The 27,847-nt window shown below is 35.3% G+C and overlaps 1 protein-coding gene, 1 long non-coding RNA gene and 1 pseudogene across 15 annotated transcripts; 1 reads left to right on the forward strand and 2 right to left on the reverse strand.

Annotated features, from left to right (window-relative positions):
- Nucleotides 1-722: 722 nt before the first annotated feature.
- Nucleotides 723-7,735, forward strand: LOC113303009 (isoprenylcysteine alpha-carbonyl methylesterase ICME-like). Of its 14 annotated transcripts, none has more exons than XM_026551984.1 (12): nt 723-1,258; nt 1,930-2,006; nt 2,201-2,270; nt 2,391-2,471; nt 2,888-2,962; nt 4,561-4,662; nt 4,735-4,872; nt 5,523-5,588; nt 5,693-5,836; nt 6,267-6,357; nt 6,653-6,833; nt 7,567-7,735. In XM_026551984.1, exons 1-11 carry the CDS (start codon nt 1,104-1,106, stop codon nt 6,815-6,817), a joined length of 1,164 nt encoding a protein of 387 aa, XP_026407769.1. In that variant the 5' UTR covers nt 723-1,103; the 3' UTR covers nt 6,818-6,833; nt 7,567-7,735. The 14 variants fall into 14 exon arrangements, with proteins under 14 accessions (XP_026407769.1, XP_026407768.1, XP_026407773.1 ...); XM_026551987.1 differs by adding an exon at nt 1,581-1,702 and having other exon boundaries at nt 1,115-1,296; nt 6,653-7,735; XM_026551989.1 differs by adding an exon at nt 1,581-1,702 and having other exon boundaries at nt 1,115-1,296; nt 1,935-2,006; nt 6,653-7,735.
- LOC113303011 lies at nt 7,312-8,057 on the reverse strand. The gene is made up of 2 exons (XR_003337264.1): nt 7,841-8,057; nt 7,312-7,508 (listed from the first exon to the last, which is right to left on the reverse strand). It is a non-coding gene; the product is annotated as an uncharacterized LOC113303011 (long non-coding RNA).
- A 15,198-nt stretch (nt 8,058-23,255) lies between these two features.
- LOC113303012 lies at nt 23,256-27,188 on the reverse strand (annotated as a pseudogene).
- Nucleotides 27,189-27,847: the final 659 nt, after the last annotated feature.

The following is a 27,847-nucleotide window of genomic DNA, read 5'->3' on the forward strand; positions in this document are numbered from 1 at the left end:
AAGAGGCAATTAGATGGGTTTGAATGTGAAAGAAATATCTGACATCTTGTTTGTGTGAGATGGTAAGAATGTCATTAAATCTCAAGAGATTTCGATGCAAATCCAGAATGCAAGGCTGCACCAATTAGGAAGGAACGCCAAATTATGCTTGGTTGTTTTAAGAAAGGTTTTTATTACTAGCGTTTTACGTCCAGGTTTGAATTAGTTCCAACCGTGGAAGCTCATTTTACGTCCAGGTTCTTTTTAATTCCAACCTTAGAATCTGATTTTATGTCTAGTTTTCTTTTAATTCCAACCGTAGAAGTGATTTTACGTCCAGGTTTGGATTATTTCCAACCGTAGAAGTTTATTTTACGACCATTTTTTCTTCCCACAAAAACTTTGTCCCAGAATTCACCAAGTTTACAACAAAATTTATTAATTTAAATTTTATCTAATTAAATTAAAATTAACTAAAAAGGGTTGTTTAGTCATTATAAAATTATTTTAGATAAGGGGTTTTTGATATTACTTATGAGTGACCCGTTTTTATCCTATTAAGTGACGCCCCTCTAATCGAATGTGACGCCCCAATAATACCCTTCAATACAAGGGACATAATTCTACAGTGGGGTTGATCGCATCATCATCATACTATTGATAATTTGATATTCCCTGCGATCAATTATTTTCTATTCCTGAAATAGTGGGATGATGTCATTTTACCTCCACAATTCAAACAATTTGGAGAAGGACATAAAAAAATAAAGAAAAAGAAATTTAAAAATAAAAGAAAATAGAATAAACAAAAATAAAATGATTGATCTTGATTCGCTTCCATGTTCTTCAGAAACACCACCCGATATCAAAAGATCCAAATCCAGAATTCAGTATTATAAAACCCATAACAGATTGAGTCGAAACAACACCACAAATTCCCAGAAATCAAATTCTCCTATTCTTCTTCTCTATTCCATCTTCTGTTATAGTGACTGCGAAGCCGATGAGAAGACGAAGAAGCACATGTTTCTTCATCCTTTATTGAAGATAAGAATTCTTTGAAGAAACCCTTATTATCTAGGGCGTTTAATAAAACATCGAATTCCACCCATCACAACAATTCAATGAAAACCCAAACCAGAAAAAGAATTGGTAGGGAAATCTCAATCCGTTCTTTTTGTGCTGAACGTCAACAGTCTTTCGGAAGAGAAGTTAGACATGCTGCTGCTGAGACTTATTTAATTACTCGTCTTAGTTTCGAGTTGTTGCGTTATCTCGGATAACCTCTCTCTCATTAGTTTTTTTTCTTTCTATAAGGTTTTGGTTCACTCTTGTAAAATTAATTATCAATCTTATCAGATTAGTTTCAGTCTTATATTTTATGATTAGGACATTCTAATTTTTATCAGTTTTCATGTATTCATCTTCACTTAGATATGTGTTTCTGTACTTACTTAGAGTAACTTCTGAGCAAATTCAGAGATGAAAATGTTAGTATGATAGGGTTATCAATTTGCTTTTGACGGCTATGTTAAAGGCCTAGTAAATTTATTTATTTTGAGTGTTTTGTCTTGCAATAAGCATGAATTTTGCCTCAACAGAACTCTTCCCCGGTAAATGTTGTCATCGGAGATGCAAGTCCTTCGATTGTATACTTGTACATTCATGTTCAGATAGCAATTTGAAGTCTAACTGTCTGAAACTAGAGAATGCATACCTTATGGTGAGTTTTAACCTGTTGTAAGATATCTAGAAACGAGTGAAAAATAGTAAGATATCTAGAAATGTTGATTCTCGTAGCACATACCATTTAAAGGAAGTCATAACTCGTGTGTAGAAACTGTAGATATTTGGTGCAGAAAGTTTCCGATAAACTTGACGCTAAATTGGATAATTTGTTCTCAACTAAATATTAGATGACATACTTTCGATTCTTCTATTTTTGTTCAGGGTAGGCTACAGATGGATTACGAAGTTTCTCGCTCTTGGTTGTTATGCTATGCTTCTTATGCCTGGCTTTCTTCAAGGTTTGTGCTATTTGAGGATCAGTACTTTTAACATTTTGATGTGCTCATATCTATGTGGTTCCTAGAAGTTCATTTCTGTGACTAGGTTGAGTACTTTTAGTTGTATGCTCTGCATTTCATTTTCTCACGCTTTGGATCCAGCCACATTTCCGCTTCTCTATCGCAAAATCTTAGTAGTTTTATATATTTTGCAGTTGCATATTACTATTTCTTCTCGAGTCAAGTCCGGAGAAGTATAGTTTATGGAGATCAACCAAGAAATAGGTGCATAAACTACAGATGGGCTTAGTTAATGTTATTACTTTATACATGAAAGCCTACTCATGATTTTCATGAGTTGTCTGGCATAGGTAATTCATAATTGATGAAGTTGCAGTCATGCAGGTTGGATCTGTATTTTCCTATAAAGAATTATGGGTTGAAGCCTGTTGTGATATTTATAACTGGTGGAGCTTGGATAATTGGGTGAGCAATTCTTGACATTATTGATGTGCTTTTAATAGAAGGTTTCAATTGATATAGGATGTAATTATGAGAGAAAGTTGTGGGCAAAATGACGGTAAAGGGACCTTAAGAAACATCTCTCCACTTCACTGCTAAACTGCAGCCATTACCATTGTACTATAAGACATTTTCATATCACTTGTGGATATTAACATGTGTCTGCTTTATTGATACATGGCCTATGAAGGAACCAAAAAAATGTTCTTTTATTAATGGTAGATACAAGAAGTCTCCTCTAGCACATACAATTCTCCTCCCAAAAAATCTACCAAAATAAGACAAAAACAAAAAAAGTGTAGGAAAGGCATCATTAAAGAAAATGTTCCTATTCTTCTTTTGTGCTAAATATTTGTGATTTAGCATTTCTTTTGATGCAGGTATAAAGCCTGGGACTCTCTTTTGGGGCTGAAATTAGCAGAAAAAGACTTCATTGTGGCATGCATAGATTACAGGTGACCTCGCTTAACTCAACTTCTACTATTGAAGTAAGAACTTTCTAATACCAGATTATTTCTAATGATCATCGCCAGTGAGACCACTTTGGGAAGTGCAAAGTTTTATAATTTACTTGCATTTACATTTGATGCATGCAATCAGTATCCAATGTAGAACAAATGCTTTGTTTAGTCTAAAAGATGAGATCTTTCAACTGAGAATATTCCGAAACATGCTAGGATAATAGATAGGTGCAGTTCGGGAAAGATGAACAAACATACGAAGATAGTTCTACCCCTGTCACCACCCGGGGGGACGTAAAGTAAAACTAATTTTGAACCACGTCAATGTCAGCCTGTCTCTGTTCACATCTACTAGATGTGTTTGGGTACTTCTCCTTTTTTTTTTATGAAGCAAAAGAATTTCAAGAAGAAACCGGCTACCCTAAACAACACGAGGGAAGAGTGGAGCTAAACAACAGCATCAGGACCATGCTAATGGACTCAGCCCCACAAACCAGCTAAATATAAGCTATTTTCACGAGAGCTGAAAGTAGGGGATGCTTAAAGACATCTACACCACTACAAGGTCTAAAGAGTAACGAGTCATCCCTACAAGCCAGTTAGTCTAATACAGTACAAATTTAGCTCCCACGAAAGGCACTAGAGAAAGTTCAGCTTGAAATGGTCAACCCGGTTCCATATCGTCTTGGTTTAAGGACCCATCATGGAAGGCCCCAACATTGTCCACTTAAATTGCAGACAATGAGTCAGGGACCTCCCAGATTGTGCTCCAACCATTGTCCATTGCCCATTCTGTGCCAAACAATGTAGCAGGCCTTTTTGTAGATCGGCTAATAAAAATCCTAGACCCACAAGAATGCGTCCCACCAGAACAACTAAAATGGTTAGACAACAGGACTCTAATACCTGCCCTACTCTGCCAGGATGACCTCAAGATAGAAAATATTAAGATGTCCCTCCCTGATGGAACCTAACTGCAGTCTTTGATTGGCCTCATTTGTAACCCCAGGTTGGTGAGAGTCGATTATTTTGTCTCTATCCTACTCTGCGTTTTTTTTTTCTTTTTTCTTTTTTGTTGACTACTTTAATTATGTGAAACACTTAAAATATGCTTGCTTAACAGTTGTTTCTGTTGCCAATTGCCATCATCTAGGCTTCTGGTTCAGCAGTGTTTCTTGTTTTAGCCAGGGTGAGATTTATACTTTTACCCTGAAACCAAAATGGCCATGGACGCATCCCCAAATGTGTCTAAAAAAAAGCATTCCCCCAAGACATGTGATGAATTCTTTGCCCTGCATCAACATGATTCAAGGTCAAGGAGTCTATGTCAATTCAGTTAGAAACAGGTCTCGAACCCAAGGGGATATGAATAGATGTGTTTGGGTATTTGGTACTTGTATGAAATGGTACGCGTGCCTTAGATGTCATGAAGGGACTAATGCTCATGTCATTTTGAATACAAAATTCCTGATCACTTTACTGAAATATTCTTAGTTGTGTTATAACTGACTATTTCAGCCATGTAGTCTCTATAAGACCTGTGTCCGTACTTGCTCAAATTTAAGCTTCTAATGGTTCATTTTGGTGTGCAGGAATTTTCCTCAAGGAACCATTAGTGATATGGTTAAAGATGCTTCACAAGGGATCTCATTTGTGCTCAACAACATTGCTGAATATGAAGGTGATCTTAACAGGTAATTTCTTAATTTTCTCCTGTTACTTCTACTCCGATGTTTACATATTTTCTCACTTATGTTTTTTCTTAGGGTTTATTTAATGGGGCAATCAGCTGGTGCACATATCGCTGCTTGTGCCCTTGTGGAAAAAGCAGCCCATGCATCTGCTGAACGGGAAAACTCTTGGAGTGCCTCCCAGATAAAAGCTTATTTTGGAATATCTGGAGGGTAAGTATTAATTACTTGTTTCTATGATTGTTTCTACAAATATATTAAGATTTATTTAGGAGTCTCGGTTAGAAAACTAGGATATTACTGATAGTCAGACAAACATTTAGTATAAGTCTTCTGAACATTTTAAGAAATGAAACCTTGATCGCCAATTTAGAAGCAGCTGCGCTAATGATTGCCGCTTATTCTTCTATCTATGTTTACATTTAAATATTAGAGACTATCAAAGTCCTTAGTAAGCTTCAAAAGAAAGAAAATCAAAGTCCTTAGCAAAAGACTGAAACAAGATCAGAATTTGTAATTAAAAAGGTTTTAGGTGATTCATGACACTGCTTAGTGCATGCATATGCATATACTAAGATATGGTTCTAACGATTGCTGCTATAAAAAAAATCTAAAAATATTTTATGTCTACACTAGTTCCTTAATCTGTATCCTACAAAACTTATGTGACTTTTCATTCCGAATACCAAGATTGCCTGTTACCAGTTTATTTTATTTTCTTGTTTTGGATGGGGAAATTTGTTTGTTACATTCTGCATGTGATGTGAAGAACACAATATTTGATTTTGTCTGGATGATAAGAAATAAATTTCACATAGATCTGAAGATGTATTTATGTTATTCTCTTAATTAATTTTCATCAGGTACAACTTACGTAAATTGGTTGATCACTTTCATGCGCGAGGCCTTTGTCGGTCCATTTTTCTCAGGTGCCTAATCAGTTCTACATGGAGCTACAAACACTATTTTTCTCAATGTATTGTTCTGTTATGTTTCAACTCGTAATACTTACTTCTGTGAAGTATCATTGCAGCATAATGGAAGGGGAGGAATCTTTGCGGCGCTTTTCCCCTGAAATAATGGTACAAGATCATGGTCTAAATAATGGAGTTGGTAGTGTGCCTCCTATTATTCTTTTACATGGAAGTGAAGATGTTTCAATACCATCAGATGCCAGGTGATAGCCTCTTCTAACAAGTGCTACAGACTCCTATCTTTGATTTCCACAATGATTGTTAAATGTTAAGCTTGTTTTATTTCTGAGGAGTGACATCATCTTTTTATGAGTTCATATAAGTCTATATCTAAAGCTCGCTTTGTTTTTCTCTTTCTCGCAAAGAATGGGCAGTATTATTTTGTTCCCGTATATACCCACGAATCTTGTCTAGCTTACCATGTATCCATCCTTCTCTTTTTTATCTCATAAAATAGTAAGTCAACTTAATTATCTTCAAGTTTTGGCCTTAGAATAGAAAAGTGTATGTATTATTGTATTTCGTCTAACTCTCAATTTTAACTGTAGCTTATGATGATGGATCTGAGTTGGCATTTTTATCTGACATCTTAATATGGTTTTCACATACCTGTATTTTTTTTTTCTTTGGCAGTAAGACTTTTGCTGATGCTCTTCGAAAAGTTGGAGTTAAAACTGAATTAATAATATATGATGGGAAAACTCATACAGGTTTGTTTCTTCAGGTAATGTAAAAGTGCAGCACTATCTTGCAAGTTACGTGATTACATCAAGTTCTTAATTTCATTGGCAAGTCCTGTTTTTGTCTCCTGTTATTGCATGGTTCATTGTTTTTAATTCGATTCTTGAAGAACAGTCCGATCTACTGTTGGACCGTAATACCATAAGAGAGTTGAGATTTGTTCAACTTAGGTACCATAGGAGAACTTCTTCAAGAAGTGACAGATCCCACAGTTTGTTCTTTTGACACTTCTACTCCCATTATGAAGATAGTTGAAAGTTTATTATATCGAAATGCAGGATCCTCTAAGAGGTGGTACTGATCAGCTGCTCAAAGATATTTGTACATGTATTCGTAAGAGTGAAGGGGCCGCCTCCACAAATGAAGAAGAGGTGATGCTTCCTAGACGACGTCTTGTACCCGAGTTCATGATACAATTAGCTCGCAAAATCAGTCCTTTTTGAGTATTTGATTTCCAAGGTAGATCCTCCACATTTTGTTTATAACCTTATATTTATTGCTGCCCTATTTGTTTTGATAGAACTGTTGTTGCTGTAATCATTGTTGCTAGGTTTGTATATATACGTTGTCATGTGAGCCAACTTTCTTAGTATGTCAGCATGTTACAGTTTATATAGTTGTGATATCATTTCATCATTCTTTTTGTTCCTTACCACCTCAGTTTTTGAATGAACTTAAGAATTTGAGTACTATTCATTCATTGTATAATATGTTTAGTCCATTTTAGTTTTCATTTTCAAATTCGAAGTTTGGTTAATGAATTTGAAATTCTGTCAGTAAGACATGAAACTGCTACTGTATTCTGTCATCGAACAGGATATAGTTTGTTTTTTTATAGAATCCAACCGACATCATTATCTTATAACAACTATATCACATATTAGGAGTCATGTACATGAATTCCCTGGAGAACAAGTATTAGAATCTAACTCAATAATGCACTTATAAGGAACCAAACCCTTTATTTCTTATTTCATAAAGTGATTACAACAAGCCACTTACATATAGATAGATACTAGTAGTAATAAAAACAAGAAACCACATACCCACCATGTGACGCTGTCATAGGTCTGCATCCCTCCTGTTAGTTCTTTGCTAATGGTTTGGCAGCTGCTGGTTTCGCACAGCCTTTGCCTGGAAAAATGATAAATTAAATCAGAACACCTCTTTTCATGCAATTGGATTGGTGCAGGTTCTGCCAACTGAGGTACCCAGTAGCCTCAATTTGATATTGTATTTTCAGTTATCTGTTGTTTTCATACACCCTGGTCCCTGGATGCAGATATGTACATTTTGTAGTGAAAATCTCATTTGAATGTATGGATCAGTTAAAGGCAATGACATCTGTGTAACTTTGTTGATGGATGAAAACTTTCATGTGTATATAAAAGTCGTTGTTTTGAAAAAAAAAAAAAAAGGAATGAGTAAAAAAATGAATATTGTTCTATGCATTTATAACTAGTTACCTTCTTCTTGGGCTCCCTTGGCTTTGTCTCGGTCTTTTTAGGAGCCGACTTAGAACTTGATGGAGCCTTGGTTGTACTTGTACCTGGAGTAGCCTTAGCAGGCTCTTTCTTGAGTGACCTAAACAGTTGAGAGCCAACAGGTCTTTCGGCTTTCATTGATGCCATTGATAAAACTCCTCTTCTCACACCCAAAAACCCAAACTTGATGGTTGCATTGAATTGCTGGACTATTTATAACCTCATTTTGGTCTTTGTAATTAGCAGATATTATTCCTACCTACACAAGGACTAGGTTTCTAACTGGCAGAATAGAATAGACTTCAATGGTGAAAACTTGTTAACAATATTGGTATAAGATGCTCACTTATCATTCCTAACAACAACCAGCATTACTAGGAAGAATATATCTCATACGTGATGCGAATAAATATGCATGTGATGGACCGATGGTGCTTCCGGGCTCCAAATTTTTGGTTTTGAGGACCCCCGTGGGTTCGAATATCCTATATGTAAATAAAGAGGGACCGAATCTATTCCAAACATACAAAAGTACCCTTTGATGACAACCGTAGTTACCTGTTAATAATTAACCTTTTTTCTTTTCTTTTTTGCCTCGCGTTTTTAGGGGCCACTCAAAAGGATTTAGGGGCCATCAATTTATACCCATCCAAAGACTCTAGTTAAGGGGTACCCTATATGATATTGAAGTTATATAAATGCCCTTCTGGTAAAACCGTATAAAAACCAAATCAAAAAAAATTCTACTCATTTCAACTCTTCTTCTTCCAGTTTCATATCTTCCGATTGTGGAAGAAAAAAAACTTTCCTCGTTCAACCGAAACATCGCCGCGAATCGTAAAATCAAAACACCGTCGATTCGTTTATAAAACAATGGATAAGGGAAATGAAACCCACAGACCTAGAACCAAAAATGTTGCTCGGGGTATCGATCCAAATATTGGGATTTTAGCAAGAAATAAAGAAATTCTTGCTGCAAATGAAGAAGAACGCGAAGAACAAGTACCGGGCAATGTAGTCGGTGGTGGCGATTCCGATAGTCAAACACTTCGTCAACTTCAAATGGCCCCAATTAGGTAAGAATCTATCATTTTTGGTGTTTATTTCGCTTTAATTCGTCGAATCGAGAAAAAAATTTTCTAGGGTTTTTGGTTATTTATCCAGATTCGGACGATATTCATGCTCATTTACTTCCGAATGTAGTTGTGTTCTTCATTTCTCAAGAACATCAACAGTATTCGGGAGAAAGATTTGATGATTATCTGCCGAATATTGGTGGCCATATCTTCCTGGATACAAACTGCTAATAATCGGTAGTTTAATGAATTTTTTGGCTACCGATTATATTTAAGTAGACACAGAGTATTCGGAAGAACACTCACTACCGAATGTATATATTGAAAAAATCTCAAAATTTCTGATATAGGAAAAATCCCATTTTGGGGCCAGTATTTATTCGGAAGACAATATAATGTTTTATACCTCCGATTGTGTAGGATAAAATTTTAGAGTTTCTGAACTCCAGTTGATGAATATTCGGTTGTAAACATGTTTAGTTATATTCCGATTGTTTCTCATTCGGAAAAAATATGTGTCTTCTTACTTCCGAATTTGTACATTCGGGTTATAGATGTGCACTTTGTCTTCCGATTGTGTAGGATGAAAAATTTACGGCTTCTGAACTCCAATTGATGCATATTCGGTTGTAAACATGTTTAGTTATATTTCGAATGTTTTGTATTCGGGAACAGTATGTGTCTTTTTACTTCCGAATGTGTTCATTCGGGTTATATTTCCATACTTTGTCTTCCGATTGTATAGTTTGTAAATATTGTTCCTTTCTTTGTTGTTTAGACAAAGTCGAGAAAGGAGGAAGAAAGTGACAGCTAGTGCTAGGAGGGAAAGGAGCGCCAAAGATAATTCAAGTGCTCAACAAAGCTTACAAGAACAAAGCAGTCAACAAGGAGTGCAACCAAGTGCTGAACAAAGTGTAGAACAACAAGGCAGTGAACAAGGGGTACAACCAAGTGTTGAACAAGCCGCTCAACAAAGTGCAGAACCAACTGCTCCACAAGTTACACCCCACCATGAAATTGAACCAGTTGATCCAGTGCCAAGAGTAGAAGAAGAAGGACAACCAAGTGGTACCCAAAAAGCCAAAAAAGGAAAAGATGGGGTCGTCTGCTTGTTTGAGTGCTGTAAATTCCGGATTGGGAAAAAAGAATAACATGTGATGTTTGAGTGCTGTAAATTCCGATTGTTGCATGACCGTTCTACCATCCCATTCAGTCCTTTTGATCGTAGCTAGGGACGACTTAATTGTAGACAAAGAAGACAAGTTGTCGGGGTCGTCCGCCTTTATTTTACTTAAGATCGCACTCGCTTTTTGGATCCGCATAGACCTCACCGTCTGCATTTGATGTGGTTTTAACTTGGCAACCATTACATGTCCAATTAAATCCAACGGATCATCATGGTTGTGACAACCGTTATCAACTTTATACATTTTATACTCTTTACCTTTAATAACATCGGGCTTATAGAAGACAATCTTAAATGGGCATCCTATCTTCTTGGTATTGCTTCGGTATTTCCTATTCGTCTTCCGTACGTACTTACTATTCTTTCCCTCGTGACTCTTTCGCATCCCACCTCGCTCGCAAATCATTTCAAATCGAGTGTCACTAACATGATTATTTTGAACTACCACGCACATGTTATCTTTTGCCTTGTTCATAAGCCATTCTTTTGCCTCCTTCTTACTTCCAAATGTCTAAACGTGCATAAAACAAAACAAATCTAATAAGCATAACCATTTAACATATAAATTCTGAAAAAAATAAAATAGTAATGAGTATACCAAATCGTTTGCATAGTATAGGGAAGTGTCGGGCCTCAAATAGAAATCATCAACAAACTCTTCAATGGCCTGCATATGAAAGCAACAAATTATTATACAATAATCGGAGGTTATTAAATAAGTCAAACTGCCGAATATACTATATTCGGAATCCTATCGGTTATCCAAAACACCCGATTTATGCAAATGAACGTACACAGTTTACTGAGTGCAAAAAATGATATAATCGGAAGCTAAAATATATAGTAAAACAGCCGAATATAAATAACCGGGAGATAACTTTAATCGATAAACATCCGATTTTCAAGTTTTCGAAAATTTTATTTTGAGGCCACTGTTATATTCGGCAGTCAAATAATGTTAAACTATTACCGATTGTAAAGGATAAGAATACTGAGTTTTGAAATTTTTTGAGGAATTCGTTTTTGGGGCCATTCGGGGGTAAATAACTCTACATAACTACCGAATGTAGATTTTTTTGGAAAACCAGTTTGAGGTTTTTTCTCATATTCGGGAGCAAACTACTATCTTGGAACTACCGAATATACATATTTGGTACTCAGTGTGTTATATTCGTAAGTTTATTCGAGAAATTATCTACCGAATCTGGGTAGTTCATGGCATTCAATGCATGCAATAATCGGTTTTTCTTGTTTACAAAAGCACACAAACGCATGAAAATCGAGTATTTGAGTTTCTTAACACAATACCTGTGTTTCAATATCAGGCGATTCTCCATTTTCTTCCATGAAAGCGTCGTCTAGGTTTTCCTCTCCACAAAAGTTTGGATCATTCAACATATACCCCAAATCGTCTTCTCTAAACGGTCGTGAACCCTCAACATTTTGTTCTTCGCCATGATTCTCACCTTCTTCTTCATATCCATCCATTTTTGTAGTGATAAAATGGGTTTTCCCTTTTTTCCTTCACATTCTTCTCTATAACTCTAACAACTCAAAAATGAAAAAGAAATGGAAAAAATGAAACAGAAATCATTCTAATACTGCACCGACTACAATCGGGAGTCTGGGTAATATTTTGGCTTCCGATTACAATCGGAGGATAACAATGTTTTCATATCCTCCGAATATATAAGGGTAATTTCGCCATTACGAATTACGCGAGATAAGGGCTGACTACATTTTCCTTTTGGATGACCTTTTTTGTTTTATTGTTGGCCCCTAAATCCTTTTGAGTGGCCCCTAAAAACGCGAGGCTTTTTTGGTATACAAAAATTTGAAAAAGAAAGACTAACTGCTAGCTACACTCCAGATGGTATCTATGTTAGCCGGGAGAGTAAGATTAGTCCATTCATCTTGGACGTTGTGAAATAGAGCATGAGTAGCTAAAGAATGTGCTGCAGAGCTGGCTGTCTTAGGAAACGGTTGAAAAAGCAGTTGTGAAATAGCGTGGCATGTCTTTTAATGTCGTCTATAATCTTCCGAATTCTCCATGGGGAGGTTCTTGAGGTTCCATTCAAGCTGTGAACTACCACCTGGCTGTCTCCTTTCAAGACCCAGTTTTACTGCTAATTCAGTTGCAAGAAGAAAACCGTCTGCTTCAGCATAGTGCACCGTGTCAGAGTTTCCAAGTCTTGTACTAGCACCAATATTAATTTCATGTCTGTCTCTAGCAATTGCAGCACAAGCGTATGAACCATTCTTCCATGCCGCGTCGACGTTTATTTTTATGTAAGGGTCTTGAGGAGGAGACCAAGTTGCCATTGGCGCTGTGCTGGTTGGGACGTGCATTACAATAGCATTATCACTATCCATACTAGGATCGAAGTAAAGGTTAAACCAATGGAATGCAATCTTGAGTGTTCCTTGGATATTAGTTGACTTCTTCTCAAAAACCTTAGTATTTCTCACTTTCCAAATAGCCCAGCAAATGGCCATACCTAGTGAGACAATAAATTTATTGTCACCATTTTTTCTGCTAACTTTCCAACAGATGTATAAGATTTTTCTTGTGTATTTTCTTGCAGTCTGAGGCCCATCGGTGAAACGAACCAAACAGCCTGTGCAAAAGGGCATTTAAACAACATATAGTGCACTGTTTCAGCTTCGTTTTCGCATAGCACACACTCAGTAGGGATTCCATCACATGTCTGCCAATCTTTTCAGCTATACCTAGTCCATTGTGGATAGCCCTCCATATAAAAGTTTTTATCCGTGGTGCCACCTTTTTTAACGCCCAAAATTTTTTCCACGGGAAAGTGTTGTCTCCGTAGGTTGAGGCTTCTCCTCGATGTTGTTGCAATACTTTCTGGAAATATTGTGCAGTGAAATCTGCATGATCTGTTAACTTTCAGTAAAAGTGTACCTGATTCTTATGCTGCAGAAATCATTCAAGTTTTAGGGGTCTCAAGAATGCAAAAGGAGGAAAAATACTTGGGCATTAAGATATTACAACAAGGCAACAGACTATCCTACTTCACCTACCTAATTGAAAAGTTTGAGGCGAAACTCTCCGGGTGGAAAAGAAACCACTTATCCCATGCAGGCAGAACACTACTCATACAATCTGTTTTAGCCCTCATTCCGGTTTATTATATGGCGACTCAAAACATCCCCAAAACTATTCTCAACAAGCTTACACAGATAATAAGAAATTTCTGATGGGGGCACAACAGAGACAAGAGGAAGATGCACTTCCTTAAATGGGCCTGGTTCAATTTACCGAAGGAAAAAGGTGGCATGGGTATCAGATCTTTGACTGACCTTAATCAATCCCTAGTGGCTAAACTGGCATGGAGGTTTATGCAGGATTCTGCATCGCAGAGCTAAATATTTGAGAAACTTGTCTTTCTGGGAAGTGAAGAAGCAAAGAAAATGCTCCACCACTTGGCCTGCCATGCTCGACAGTAGGGAAGACTTGAGAAAAGGTTGTATGTGGCTAGTAGGCAATGGTCAAGATATCCAGATTAACACTGATCCATGGATACCCTCTCTATACGGCACAACACCAATCAGAACTGAGTATGGAAACACGTCAATCACCAGAGTTAATCAGTTCATTGATGAAGTTTCAGGGCATTGGAACATGACAATTGTCCAATAGAACGTGGATGCTTTTACTGCTCTCCAGATAAGTCGAATTCCAATCAACTCCGGGTTTGTTAATGACTAACTTAGATCTTATTAAATACGAAAAACTGAACGTAAGCTTAAGAAAAAAGAATTGTCCCATCCTCTCTTCTTGGACTTCTTCAATAACGATTAATCATGATGATGAATCCCAAGAATACGAAGAATTGAACAATCACATACTAGTTAATCAACCAATATGATTTAGGTAAGAATCGAAAAACCCATCATTTTAATTGCATGAATAGATTAGATTTGATCAAATTAGGAGTTTAAAAATTAATTTCAGGATTGCATATGGTTGGAAAATCAACATTTCCCAATCAGAAATCAATATTACGGTTAGGAAAATATGAATCCCCAACCGTAAATCAATTCTACAACTGGAAAAATATAAACTTCTAAAGTAGATTACTCTACCTAGGGTTGGGATTTCCACACCGTAAATGAAAATTGTGAGTTTGTTTATCGGTGGAAAAATTTGGGTTCCCAACTGTGATTACGGTTAGGTTTCCCAACCACAGATTAATTTAGAAAAACAACTTTTTTTTTTATCTTGGTTTTCAAACACTAGCTGTAAATCAAATTATTAGTATAATCTAATCACTAATCTTAGTTAGTTTAGTTAATTAATTTATTAGCACTAATTAATCGAGTGCATTCTAGGCATCAACAAAATTAATTAGATACAGGGTTTTGAAGATCACTATTTCATGACCCGATTTTGTCCTTTTGTGAGCCCTCAAAATTAGAAACTTGGAACCCCTATAATAGGATTCTTAGCATTCTGTGCAAAAAGGGAGCTTGGGTCGTACCTGGGCGGTGGATGGAAGCTTAATGGGATTTTACGATGGTTTACTCAATAAGCTTCAGGTAGTTGAGATGGATTGAGAAAAGTCATTGTAAGTCCGATCGATGTCTGCCAACCAGAGAAGTTAAGCTTCAAGTGCTGGCACATTTTTCGTACAAACATCGGACACATGTAGGTGCAAGAGTCCGATTTTGAGCATACTCTTTAACGAGTGTGCACGTAAAATTTTGCTCTCAACCATTGATTTAGTTTAAGGAGTTACAGAAGGGTCGGAATTCACTGACAAACCTTTTTGACAAAACATAGTAACCCTAAGATCTTCTCAATCTGATGGTTCACAAATAAAACATAAATTAGTTATAAGGAGTGTTTGGCAATTACAAACAGTCAAGTTGAATACATGGAAAAGAAAACATAATGGAAAATTTCAGTTAATGTAAACGAAAGTTTTGGTAATAGAAGTAAATACGGAATTATGTATGTTATAAGCATAATTAACATGCTAAGACATAAAACATAATGATTCAAAAAAATGTGATAGTGGTAGATTAATGGTTTTGGCTGAGCTAACCATGCTCAAGTCTGAAACTCTAGATTCATCTTATTTCTTTACATCAATGGCTTTAAATGATGATCAGGACTAAAAAAGAAAAAAACCTATTTTGACATGTGATCATATTGTTCATACTTCGTACCCAAAAGAAAGACACATAAAAGCTTCATTATGAATCAAATTTTTAAGTTTCCCTTTGATCATTCAAGCTCCTGAGATATCTAACGATATTTTATTTTTAATTAGGTTTACTCGGCACAATTGATCAAACTAAAAAAATAATAAATCATAATTGATCAAAAATTTAAATGGAAGAGAAGGGATGCCAGAAGCCGGAGAATATTGGACTTGATTTGTTCACAACCAGTCACCAAACACAAAGCAAAAAGAAAAAACCTGCCATGGCATGAAACACGTGAACCGTTCAATATCTAACGGTTAACAAATTTTGTTGAAAGGTTTTGTGAAAACCTTTTGTTACCTGATCCCGTTTAGTTATATAATGAGGGTCGAAATTCTAAACATGGATGACAATGTGATCATCAGTTAACCTATCAACCAATCGAATTGATATGTCAATTGTACACTCTTTAGAGGAATGTACGCATAATTAAAAAAGTAGGCACAAACACATCACATGAAGGCAGACGAACAACAACATTTTAGAAATTGTAACTCTGCATGCGTAAAACACGTCACACTTAGTGCATATTTTTTTGAATCAAAATTATTATTACCATCCATTCATAGTTGTATAATTCTAATTATGTTCATTAACTTGACGATGAACATAAATCTAAATAGTCTAATTAGGCACATTTTCTAAAAAATCAAATATATGATATAAAAACTTAATTTTTTCAAATACATCTAGAATATGAACGGTACATGTGTTGTCGTGTATAATACAAAAAACACTTCGTAATTTTGAGAATTATGTGCAAAAATGAAACAACAAAAAAACCGAATGCACAGTAAGCTAAGCATCCGCCTGGATTACACCTCGAGGACGTTCTCTTGGTGGTCCAAACATATAAGATTTAGTAGAGAACATAGTCTACCTGGTGATGAACGTATTTCTGGGATTTCCAAGAAAATTATATGTTATATAATTTGATTCGGTTGACAAATACACACTCGCTAGATTTAATGATGGCAATTGGTCTGGTGCAAGATTGTGAAACCGTGAATCGTGAAGAATTACCATATATACATTACCAGAAACGCATAGTACGCAGAAAAATTACCATATATCAAAAGCATCCGCACAACTTAGTAGTTCTTATATTATATTATAGCCACATGGTTAGCTGTTCGTTTGAATCCCCCTTTTTTTTTTTCTTTTTTTTTTTTTTAATTTTTACAATATCTACATTAAAAGGTATTTTCTTTTAAAAGTTTACTAAGTGAAATAGTCAAGAAACCACATTGTTAGGGGTTTGAATCCCCTTTCCTTCTTTCTTACAAGATTTATATTAAAATGGTATTTCAGAAAAAAATTGAACAAGTGAAATACTTAAGAACCACATATAAAAACAGATCTTCACTATTCATAAAAGATACGATTCTAAAACATGATTCAAATCGATTTGGTAGATTTTGGATCGAAATATCGAATTGTATGATTTTAAATACTATTGCCCGGAGGTTTAGATGAGAAAAGAGTAATATTAAATTGGTATTTTTTCTCGGAGATATGGGTTTTTCTTAGGGTTTAAAAAGATAGCCGAATGTTGTATTCTTCACATGCGAAGCAGGGTACGACACTACAACATTGTGTATCTATCATGCGATATGGCTAAGAAGTTTGCTGAAGGTGTTAAAAATATGACAGGAGAAATCAGTATGGATAACAAGTCAGTAATTGCATGTGCAAATAATTTAAAATGACGAGGGTACCCAAATACACTACAATCTTTTCGTTTCAACCTGTAAGTCCGATACCAAGTGTGATCGTCTATGGACAAAATCGAGACAATACGACAACAAGGTATACACTTGATAATAGTTACGATATGAAACCGATTACAATAGGATCACAATCAAGTGTCTTGGATTAACGTATAAGTAAAATCTGTATACAAAGAATTAAGCCGATACAAAGAACAAATCCAACTTCTGGACCTAGTCCAGTTTTGAATACACTCACAATTAAGCCGATATACAAAGAACAAAGCCAACTTTGTATAGTCGAGACCAAGTAATATACCCATAGTTACTCAGTTCCTTCAGTATTTCTGCGCCTACAACCGTCTAGATAACGCACGTGGATCCCAAGACATAAATCACTATCTTGAGTTGATTTACCGATGTAAAGTCTTAAGCACTCAACTCCTTTTGATCGTCTTCCAAACAGTAAATGAACAAAGATATTTGGCATTAATATAATAATATTTTAAGAAAATATATGTTGAGTTTTGAAAAAGGCTCTTCTGTTTAAACAAGTAAACTTCTTTGTCGGGTAAGATTAATCAAGATCCAAAATAGTCAGATCGAGATTCACAACTATCAGATTCGGATACTGAAGAATACCACCAAATGATAGTTGTCGATCTATACAACTCTTTGATCAAATCTATCAAATATAAACTAGATTTTAGTCGAATCCAGATGTGTGCAAAAATATCAGGAGATGCGAAAGCCAATCAGAAAAATCTTCTTGTCTTCAAATCTTCAATTGCCTTCAATTATAACTGCGTACAAAAACTTATGATAAATCATACACATAACGAAGTTTGTTAATAATGGATGATCACAAGTTTTCTTCAGATCTAAAAACAGTTCTGAAGATCCCGTCAATACTTTGATCTAGTTTGAGCGATCTTATGTCAGAAGAGAAGGCTCTCAAGAATAATCAAACTAGGTGCAATCAAAGTTTCAACAACCATTAGTCAAATCCATAACCGAAAACTAAAATAACAATGCAATTATCTAGTTTCCCACCAACGGTACTCGTAGAGCTTCTTGATCCTACAGAAGTCTTTAAACGAGCGGACGTAAGAGATTTCGCCTAATTAGGGTACTTTCCTCCCCAGATAGTCGGCTCCATCAGAAACAACATGAATGAAGTTTGCATGGATCTTAGGATAGTTTGCAAGAACTGCAAACTTAAATATTTATAAACCAAGGTTGTTTGGACAATAAGGAAATTCCAAAGCCGAAAGATTCCCAAGATCAATATGTACCTAATTTTTTTTCATATTTCCAACATCCAACCTGTAATCCCGAAATATCTCTTTAGAAAATATCTAATATTAGTTTAGCACTTAACTAATATACCTTTTCAAGAGATATGTTTTGATTGCTGGAAAATCAAAAACATATAATTCGAAAATCTTAATTAAAAGATTCTCAATATTTTGGTTTGGAATCACGTTGGTATCAAGGAACATATTTGAACAATTATAGATAATAATTATGTACATTTTCAAATTATTTCACATCTAAAACTTTCCTATTTAGCAAACCCTAATTCCAAACTCACACAAAAACGTAAGTTATATGTGAATGTTGAAAATCGGTTTTGCTCTTGGGACCGGTTTTACCATGACTCCTAACATAGGAAGATCGTTTCTATAAATTCTCCAAATATAGGTAGAGATCGTTTCTACCATGACTCCCAATAATAGCTAGGATCGGTTCTACCAAGACTCCCAATATAGGTAAGGATTGGTTCTACCAAGACTCGCAACAAAAGCTAGGATTGGTTCTACCGTGTATCCAAAAGTAGGTAGCGATCGATTCTACCTTGACTCTCAACATAATTTAAGATTGTATCTACCTGAATTCCCACCTTAGGTTCGAATTGATCATCCAATAGATCTTCATAGAAAACCGGATCAAAACACTTATTGATTTCTTTTCAGTTACGAAAAAAGTTTCGTATATGTACTTCGTTTAAACATATGTAGCGAAACATAGATTCCTAGGATGAAATCACACCTATATCCAATATACAATCAAGTAATGAGTTACATAGATTATGTCGATGTCGCGTTTACGAAGTTCAAAAGATAAACGTTATACTTCGTAATTAAATATTATTCCTTGACACTTTGATCATACTAATATGACCAAGTCTAATACCAGAGTATTAAATATAACATCGCATGTTATGTTTTCAATCTTAAATGACTTGAAGGTAACGATAGGAATGGAAAAAAATTCAAGTCAATCAAGTGTAAGGATGATGTCTTCGTTGCAGTCGATATGTCTTCGCTCTCTTGAGGTCATCAAGGCAATACTTGTGTGTCTCAACATTCCTAGACTAACCTAAATGAAGTTGACTCTAGAAATTTTAACGAAGCGACTCTAATTGAGTTTTGATACTAAAATATGGAAACCAAACTTGACATACCAACGCTTGGTGGGTTCAACCGAGCAATGCTCTAACAGAATTAATCTGGCGTTTTATGAATGCGTGAAGCATATCAACACAAAGAATATGCCACCTCATAAGAGAAAGAATAAATAAGTCTGAAATACAATTGAAGTATACAAATCCGGAAACAAAGTTACAGGCGTCTTCACAAAACTGTTAAAGTTACAAGATATTCTTGGAATTATCGGCAAAGCACGTTTAAAGAATCTAGGAAATATGAGTACTATATATATATAAAAATAGGTTGATAAATAAATCTTGAATTTCTTAGGTAAAGTTAAAGTTGGAACTTAGTTGAACAAAAAAATCACTTTGGCATGGATGGAAATAATACTCATATTATCATCCTAAATGGGAGATGTACCAATCCCTTTCAAATATTTTGGAAAATGGGTTGACCATCGTAAGTGTAGACGACTCATCACTGAAGTTTGGGACGAGGAAATTCAGAGGTCCCCTGCTTACTCCTTAGATACTATATTGAGAAAAGTGGAATATATCCTTAGAAAATGGAATAAATACAACTATGGAGTTATTTCCACCAATATATCCGTTTCCAAGATACCAGGCATCTGGGAATTTAAAAAAAAAAAAATAATCATGTTATCCATAAAAGGAAACAAGTCACTGAGACCAAATGGTTTCACACCAAATTCCTTTCAAGATAATTGGGAAACTATTGGTCAAGACTTGGTGGATATGATTTATAAGTTCTTTTCTACTGGCTATATGCTAAATGAAATGAACTCAACATATATGTCTGTTATTCCCAAAGTTCTCAACCCCACTACTCCTGCAAAATTCAGACCAATAACCCTTTACGAAACCACCTACAAAGTGATATCCAAACTCATTTCTAACAAAATGAAAAATCTTCTGCACAAAATCTCCTTATCAATATGCTTTTATAACAAGTAGACAAATCTCTGATAACATCATTGTGGCTCATGAGATGATTCGTAGCATGAATAATAAAGGTGCTAAAGAAGGTATTATGATACTAAACTAGACATGTCTAAGGCCTTCAACAGAGTCGAATGGAGTTTGCTAATAGATATTCTTAGTAAAATGACATTCTCATCCTACTAGTGCTCCCTAATGATGCAATGTACATCTACTAGTAGTATGGCTATCCTTATTAATGGATCCCCATGTAATTTTTATTCCTCTGCTTGAGGTCTTCGGAAAGGGGTTCCACTTTCCCCCTTCTTCTTCATCATATGTATAAAATATTTATCGAGAACCCTAATGTAAGCTAAATTCAAAGAGCTTATACATGGGATAAAAATTACTAAGAAAACACCATGTATGAGTCATTTATTTTTCCAGATGACATCCTAGTCTTCTGCAAAGCCACGGATAAAAAAACCCACAATATGTACAGCCTTTTTGAAAGGTTCAACAAAGTATCTGGTCAACTATAAAACTTCTCCAAATATAGAGTCTTTTTTAGTAATAACACTTTGCAAACACAACAGAATAACATTATACAAAACCTGCAGGTAAATTCTATATCTATTAATGACAGATATATGGGGACCCCTTTCTTTACCAACAGATCTTAGATAACTTCTTTTTGTCCCCTTGTTGATAAGGTAAAAGCTAAGCTAAGTAGTTGGAAGAGAAATGATCTAAATCTTGCTGCTCGAACTGTTCTAATCCAAGCTGTTACTTCCACTGTGGGCATCCACCAAATAAGCAATTTAAAAATTCCAAAGAAAAAACATTGAGGATCATAACAAGATACATTCAGATAGCATAACCTGGATAATTCAATCATGAATAATATTCTAGATAGACCAAAATCTGAAGATAGAGTAACCTGTCCGCTAAGCAAAGAAGGAGAGTCCACTAGTAAAATCCTTATACAATATTCTAACCAAGGAAAACTCTAATAATAATATGGAAACCTATTGGTCAAAAATTTGGAAGATCAATATAGACCATTCCATAAAAATCCTTGTATGGTTATACTATTCTCCCAACAAATGCTAGAACTGCCAGAATATTAAATCATATATACTATACTTGCAAGTTTTGTAATGGAAGTGAAGAAACTCTCACCATTTTATTTATGAAATGTATATTTACCAGAGATGTTTGGAAACATCTATACCTAATGTGATGAAGATGATTGGTACTCACACAGACTATCATGCTTGGAAGACCAGATGATTTTGTGATAGGAGGCAGTTAAACTCCCCCCTAAAGTGGTCTTAAATTTATGCAATCATAAATTGACATATCTGGGAGACAATATGTGCCCTAATCTTTTCAAAAAAAAAAAAAGAAAAAAAAAGAGGAAATTCCAATGCAAACATCTATAGCTATCATATCTCATATCAATACCAATATGACAGTAAGGGATAACCAGAAATCCAACTAATGTGATACCACATACATAAAGAATCAAGTTAGGGATTTACTATCAATTTCACCCATAATTGGGAAATCCAATATTCCTAAGCTATAAGATAAGCATAGCAATTGTTACCCCTGACAATGAAAATAAACTGGAAGTATCTAGTCTAATTCTTGTTGATTATGCAGGGAAATGTAGGGAGCAAGGGGGAACTCAATGAGCAGCATATCTGGGACATAAAATGTAATTTGAATCAGATACTAAAGAAATTCGCACCTGCTAATTGAAGAACATGCTTCTGTAATATGAGGAAGATTCAGAAAAACCTATAATTATCAGGAAAATGGTTCTTTATAAATAGTGTAACTAACACTATTTATAAACACTTTGATATCACTAGTCTAAGGACAACTTAAGATCTCTTATCATTTATCTTAATAGCAACCAGCTAAATCTAAACTCTCTTGAGAAACCTCATCATATTTCTAGTCTCTACTATAAATAACGGGGCGAATGTTTTTCGGTGTTCACCCACTCTTGTTTTTATATATTGTCGGAAGTATGGGTACCTTCTTCTTCACATGACAATTTGCATCTTCAATTGTAAATTATTACTTTACGGTAGATAACCAGTAATTAGTTACTGCATAATTATTTAGCCACTCATAAAATCGTGTTTCCTACCTTTCTTAAATTTGGTACAAATTTTTACTGATATTTTTGGTTTACATTTTTCTGACTATAATCACGACTACCATGTTTTGTGCTGAGTAATTTATAATAGATTCAGTTGTTAAAGAAATAATATACTACAACAACTGGGTCTTAATCCGGTTACACTTGGAAAAAAGAATTTCTAGCCATATTCTCATTATTATTATTAATATTTTTTTTAATCATCGATGACTTGAAAGTATACATGCTCGTTTATATTACACTATCAATTAAGAAATGTTAATCTTCTTAAGATAAAATGTAACACCGTGAATTTTTGTTCCGAATTCTCACCAGGATATCCAATACCTGAAACCCTATATGTAGAATTACAGTCAGAGCCCAGACGACTTGGCTAACTTAACCCAAACCTAATATTTATTCATGTTCTTAGCAATTTTGTCACAGCAGAATCTTAAAAATTATTTTAGAAAAATCTAACTATTACTTTAACTTGAGATTTTGAATCTCTGTGAACCTTAAATAACTTTAATTTTCCAGATAACCTAAAATCAAAGCTAAATATTTAGCATTCATTCTCAAAGTGTTACAAATTTAGTTCAGAAATGTAAAAAACAAATAAACATCAGTAGACCCTTCGAATTTTACTTAAACTCACCTTCAATAGGAAAAAAATAATTCTTATTATCTACCAACAATATTATTTGAAATTCTTTAAGTAGAAATACCCAGTACCTTGCCCTTCCATACTATAACCCTAGTGAGGCAAGACACTAGAAGTTGTTGACATTTTTCAATATATATTGTTCTAGAGACTATTTTAAGTTCCATTATGTTACAAGAATTGTAAATTATTTTTCCAAAATACGGAAATAACATTAGTTTAGTGAGGAAAGTTGATCAACCAGGTAAGCCGTTCTTCAAAGCTAAATAAGCCAGAAGCCGATAACCAACTAACATAAGAATCAAAGCAAATATATCCCAGCCTTTGTAACTTAAACCTAGATGTTCTATAGGTGGAAACTCCAAAACCTTACATTGTTTACCAAATCCACATTCATAAATATCTTTGTCAGTATATTGTACTCCAATAAGAAGCTTGTAACAATAATAACTAAACGAAGTATACTTCAACCAAGCTATAAAACGAGGAATATGTTGGATGTAATATCCACCCGCTAGTAGAAAAACTAGCATTGTCACAGAGGCTAATGTGGTTTCTTGTTTCACGTCCATTAGAATTGCACCAAGAACTAACCCTAAACCTTGTGAGACTAAGACGTTGAAGAGAATGATGAATAGAGTTAGTATGAAGTTCAGAGGTGAAGGTTTTAAACCTCCCATCCAATATGTAATGGCTACAAATATTGTTGGAAGAACAAGTTCCATTGGCAAGTCACCAGCGATTCTCGCAAAATAATAAGAGGAAAGACGGTACATTCTGGATAAACGTTCTTTAATTAGCATTCGTTGTTCCTGAGGGAATGTGAATATTGCGTTGAATAATGGGAAGAAACCCCAAAATATTGAGAAGAAGAAGAGAAGTCCAACCTGTAATTTTAGTAACACAGAAAGAACAAGATAAACAAAAGGTTGTCACATGTCTAACAATGTCAATAAGGAATTCTAGCTAGCCGGCATTCAATATGTTTGGTGTGGAAATCATGAATTAAATTACGAAGTACATACCTGGTCCTGTATGTGTGAAGGATCAGAATGCCACCATAAAAGACCCGCAAGAATTGAAACAAACATCACTTGGTATATCCTTAACCTTGAATAAGATTCATGTTTCCTTTCTTTTAAACCTCTTTCCAGCAAAACCTTGAATTGTTCCCACCAAGTTATAGTCCACTGCTTCTCTAAACCTAATCACAATTATTGTTTCTTATCAGATGAAGATAATGTTAAGAGTAACTATTTCCAAGAAGTAATTTTAAGAATGACATCCATATATTAAGTTGTCCATAAATTTCTAAGCAATAGGAAACTTACTTCGGCTAGACGATTTTATTTGCCCTGAAACTTTCTGATCCCTATGATTTTCTTTAGTCGCCCCAGCCTTTAAAAATTAATGCAAGTTCTGTTTGTATGAAGCTATTAGAATCCGTTTAGTTGAACTTCTATCATTCTGTGTTGCTTGACAATGATTCTCTTGCTCACTACATCGTTTCACATCAGATGTCACACCTGCATTTTTGATGAATTTATAAAACCATAATCCGAAGAAGCTATAATGATCTTGGATTTTTAACTGGACAAAAAATACTCATCTCACTTTTTTTAATTACTCTTAAAAAATAATATGATATTTTCGGCAAAGCATTTCTCTAAAAATAAAATATACAAAAAATAAATATAAAAAATATACAAAAAAAAAAAGAGTAACCAAAAAAAGAAGAAGATATTTTCTGCAATGCAGTTGGAACCTTAGCTTGAGTCATGTTTTTGTTAAGTGCTTTCCTGTTAAAGTAAATGAAAGCATGGGCATAATAAATTGCTTTATTTGAATTATCATGACTCATGTGGCAGAGGCGGAACCACATAACAAAAAGAACTTTGAAAAAGAGATGGATTTTCTTTTGATAAAGAAAAGATGTGAAGAGATTGATCAAGCTCTCAAAACCGCTCGTTCTCAGTACCTCAATCTATTAGATAATGATAGATTCATTAGAGCAGTATAAAATGTACAGTAGTTGGAAATTCCATACCATTGCAAAGATCGAGAAAGAAATCAGCCGGATTAATAAGGTCATCACCGGGCTTAAAACCAATAGACCCGAAATATTCCATAGCCCGACCAGTATTACCGCTATAAATTGGGAATCTATCCGATAAAACTAGGGCTGCACAACGGGTAGGGTGGGTATGATATGGCCTATACCCGCCACCCTACCCGTTTACCGGCGGTTAAGAAAATCTTTACCCGCTACCCTACCCGCCAAATAATGGATAGGGTAGAATACGGTTAAAAAACTGGCGGATAGGGTAGGGTTGACGGGTAGAAATAGGGTATGTGCACTTCTAGGTAGGGTGGGTAAGATATGACCTATACCCGCCATCCTACCCGTTTACTGGCGGTTAAAAAAATCTTTACTCGCCACCCTACCCGCCGAATAGTGGATAGGATAGGATACGGTTAAAAAACTGGCGGGTAGGGTAGGGTTGGCGGGTATGGGTAGGGTATGTGCACCCCTAGATAAAACCACAACCTTATCGAACATTTTATACAACCGGCTGGATGGTTGATGGATTGTTGTAACCACGGTTCTTCCTCCCCTAGCTAATTCTCGTAATGTAGCCACAATTCGTTGAGCGGTAGTTGAATCAAGTCCTGATGTTGGTTCATCTAATAACAGAAGGCTCGGGTTTACCAACATTTCTTGCCCGATACTAACCCGTTTTCTTTCACCACCTGATATGCCACGCAAAAGACCACCACCGACGATACTACTACTACTACATCTCGTTAATCCTAGTTCCATTATAACTAGTTCAGCTTGTTCAATCTTCTCTTGTTTTCCGTTTTAAGTACCCGGAAAATGGCTGCCCATTGTATGTTATGGTTCCTGAAATCTTCCCTGGTAGTCTACCCGCCAGGGCAGTGAGAAGAGTTGTTTTACCACTACCTGATGGACCGAGCATGGCAAGTAACTCCCCAGGTCTAACCACCCCAGTTACACCACCGAGAATGATCTTATCGGGTTTGGCCTCAGCTGATCTCCACCAATTTCTATCGGTGTTAACAACCTTAATACTGTAACCCACTTCTTCAAACTGCACGGAAAATTCAGGACGGTAATCAAATATTGTAATTAATCGCTAAACGATGATTTAAATATCAAGGTGTTAAGGACATATATCTAGTTGATTAGTTGATTAATTACAGAATCAGTGTTTAATCCTGCTTGATTAATCACATACCTTGAGCGTTACAGGGCGCAAAGATTCACGTAAAATAGAGCAACGGCCTGGTGTTTCTCGCATTTGTTGAGAATCATCCAGACATGGGTTTACATCATTACTTGCAGAAACCGGTGGCTCAGCATGCACGACGATATTTTCTGATCTGTTTGCAGTTGGAAACACGTTAGTCGTCTGTGGCCTGCTAAAAACTTCCATTTCTTGTTTAGCTGGGGGCATCATATGTTTGGATCAAAGAGAGATCAGATATGAAAAACAGATTTTATATAGTAGAATATAAGAAGTTGACCTTATTAGCTACATATAGAACTGAGAGTAGTAAGAATAAGAATAGAGATCAAAGTATAAATGAAGATGAAGATCAAAGTGCTATAGGTAATATACATACGCGTATGATCGCAGATGAAAGAAACTAGCTAGAGCTTTCACATGTTCAGGAAAGCAACTCATGTGAACTTTTTAATGAAAGTTGTGAAGAAAACACGAGAAACAAGGTTAATTAATTGCTTAGCTGAGATTCGTCATTCAACAAATTTTAATGGATGTATAGTGATAAAATGTGTGTATATACAAGATAACTTGTAACTCGACTTGTTTGGTATTCAAAAACTATATTTCTTTTGAAAGCAAATTGTAGGATACGTGTAGCAAACAAGTGCAAGCAAACGCGACTGATTTGTCGTTGTTGCAGTAGTATACGATAGACCCAGATAAAATGGCCTAATTAATTATTCGCTTTCACGGACTATGTATATTCTTGTCGATAAAATGATTCATGGGAAATAATTGATCTAAGGGGAGTTTACGAAAAGTGGATGCACCTTAATTGATACTAGTATTTTTTCTTGTTGAGGTTGTAGATCGAAATATCATGATAGAAAATCAGTCTACCCAATCTAATGTAACTACCGGAAATCCTGTAACACACCCAAATAAGAAGAGAAATAGATTTAAGACATGATAAAGGTTTTGGATGAGAAGTTCTTTATTAATTAACCATTCCAAGTAGTGAAAAATACAAGTTCTCGAGTACAAGGAAATCCTAATCTCCCACCCTACGCAAAGCTCTCTCCCTCTTCCGAATTCGACCTCTCTTTTACATTATCCAAGGACCCCTATTTATAGACCAATTGACCCTAATGGTGTACAGCTCAATTTACTTCGTGTGAATCTCGTGGAGATGTTTTATACTTCCCCCAGATCATTTTCTATAAAGTTTTCCCCTTTCTTTCGCTGACAACTTTGGATGTTTGTTGGGACAACTGTCTCTTTTCTTGCTCCATAATTTGCTGACTTCGTCGATTATCTTTCCAGCCAAGTAACCTTACTTCGTC

This window comes from Papaver somniferum, chromosome 8 (genome assembly GCF_003573695.1).
Source record: "Papaver somniferum cultivar HN1 chromosome 8, ASM357369v1, whole genome shotgun sequence".
Classification (NCBI taxonomy): Eukaryota; Viridiplantae; Streptophyta; class Magnoliopsida; order Ranunculales; family Papaveraceae; genus Papaver; species Papaver somniferum.

Excerpts from the sequence above, each read along its gene's own strand:
- LOC113303009 (XM_026551983.1), top strand. The coding sequence starts at position 1,104 with ATGAAAACCCAAACCAGAAAAAGAATTGGTAGGGAAATCTCAATCCGT. Across the intron at positions 4,663-4,734 it reads TATGAAGGTGATCTTAACAG|GGTTTATTTAATGGGGCAAT; the intron begins GTAATTTCTTAA and ends GTTTTTTCTTAG. Across the intron at positions 6,358-6,652 it reads ATACAGGTTTGTTTCTTCAG|GATCCTCTAAGAGGTGGTAC; the intron begins GTAATGTAAAAG and ends ATCGAAATGCAG.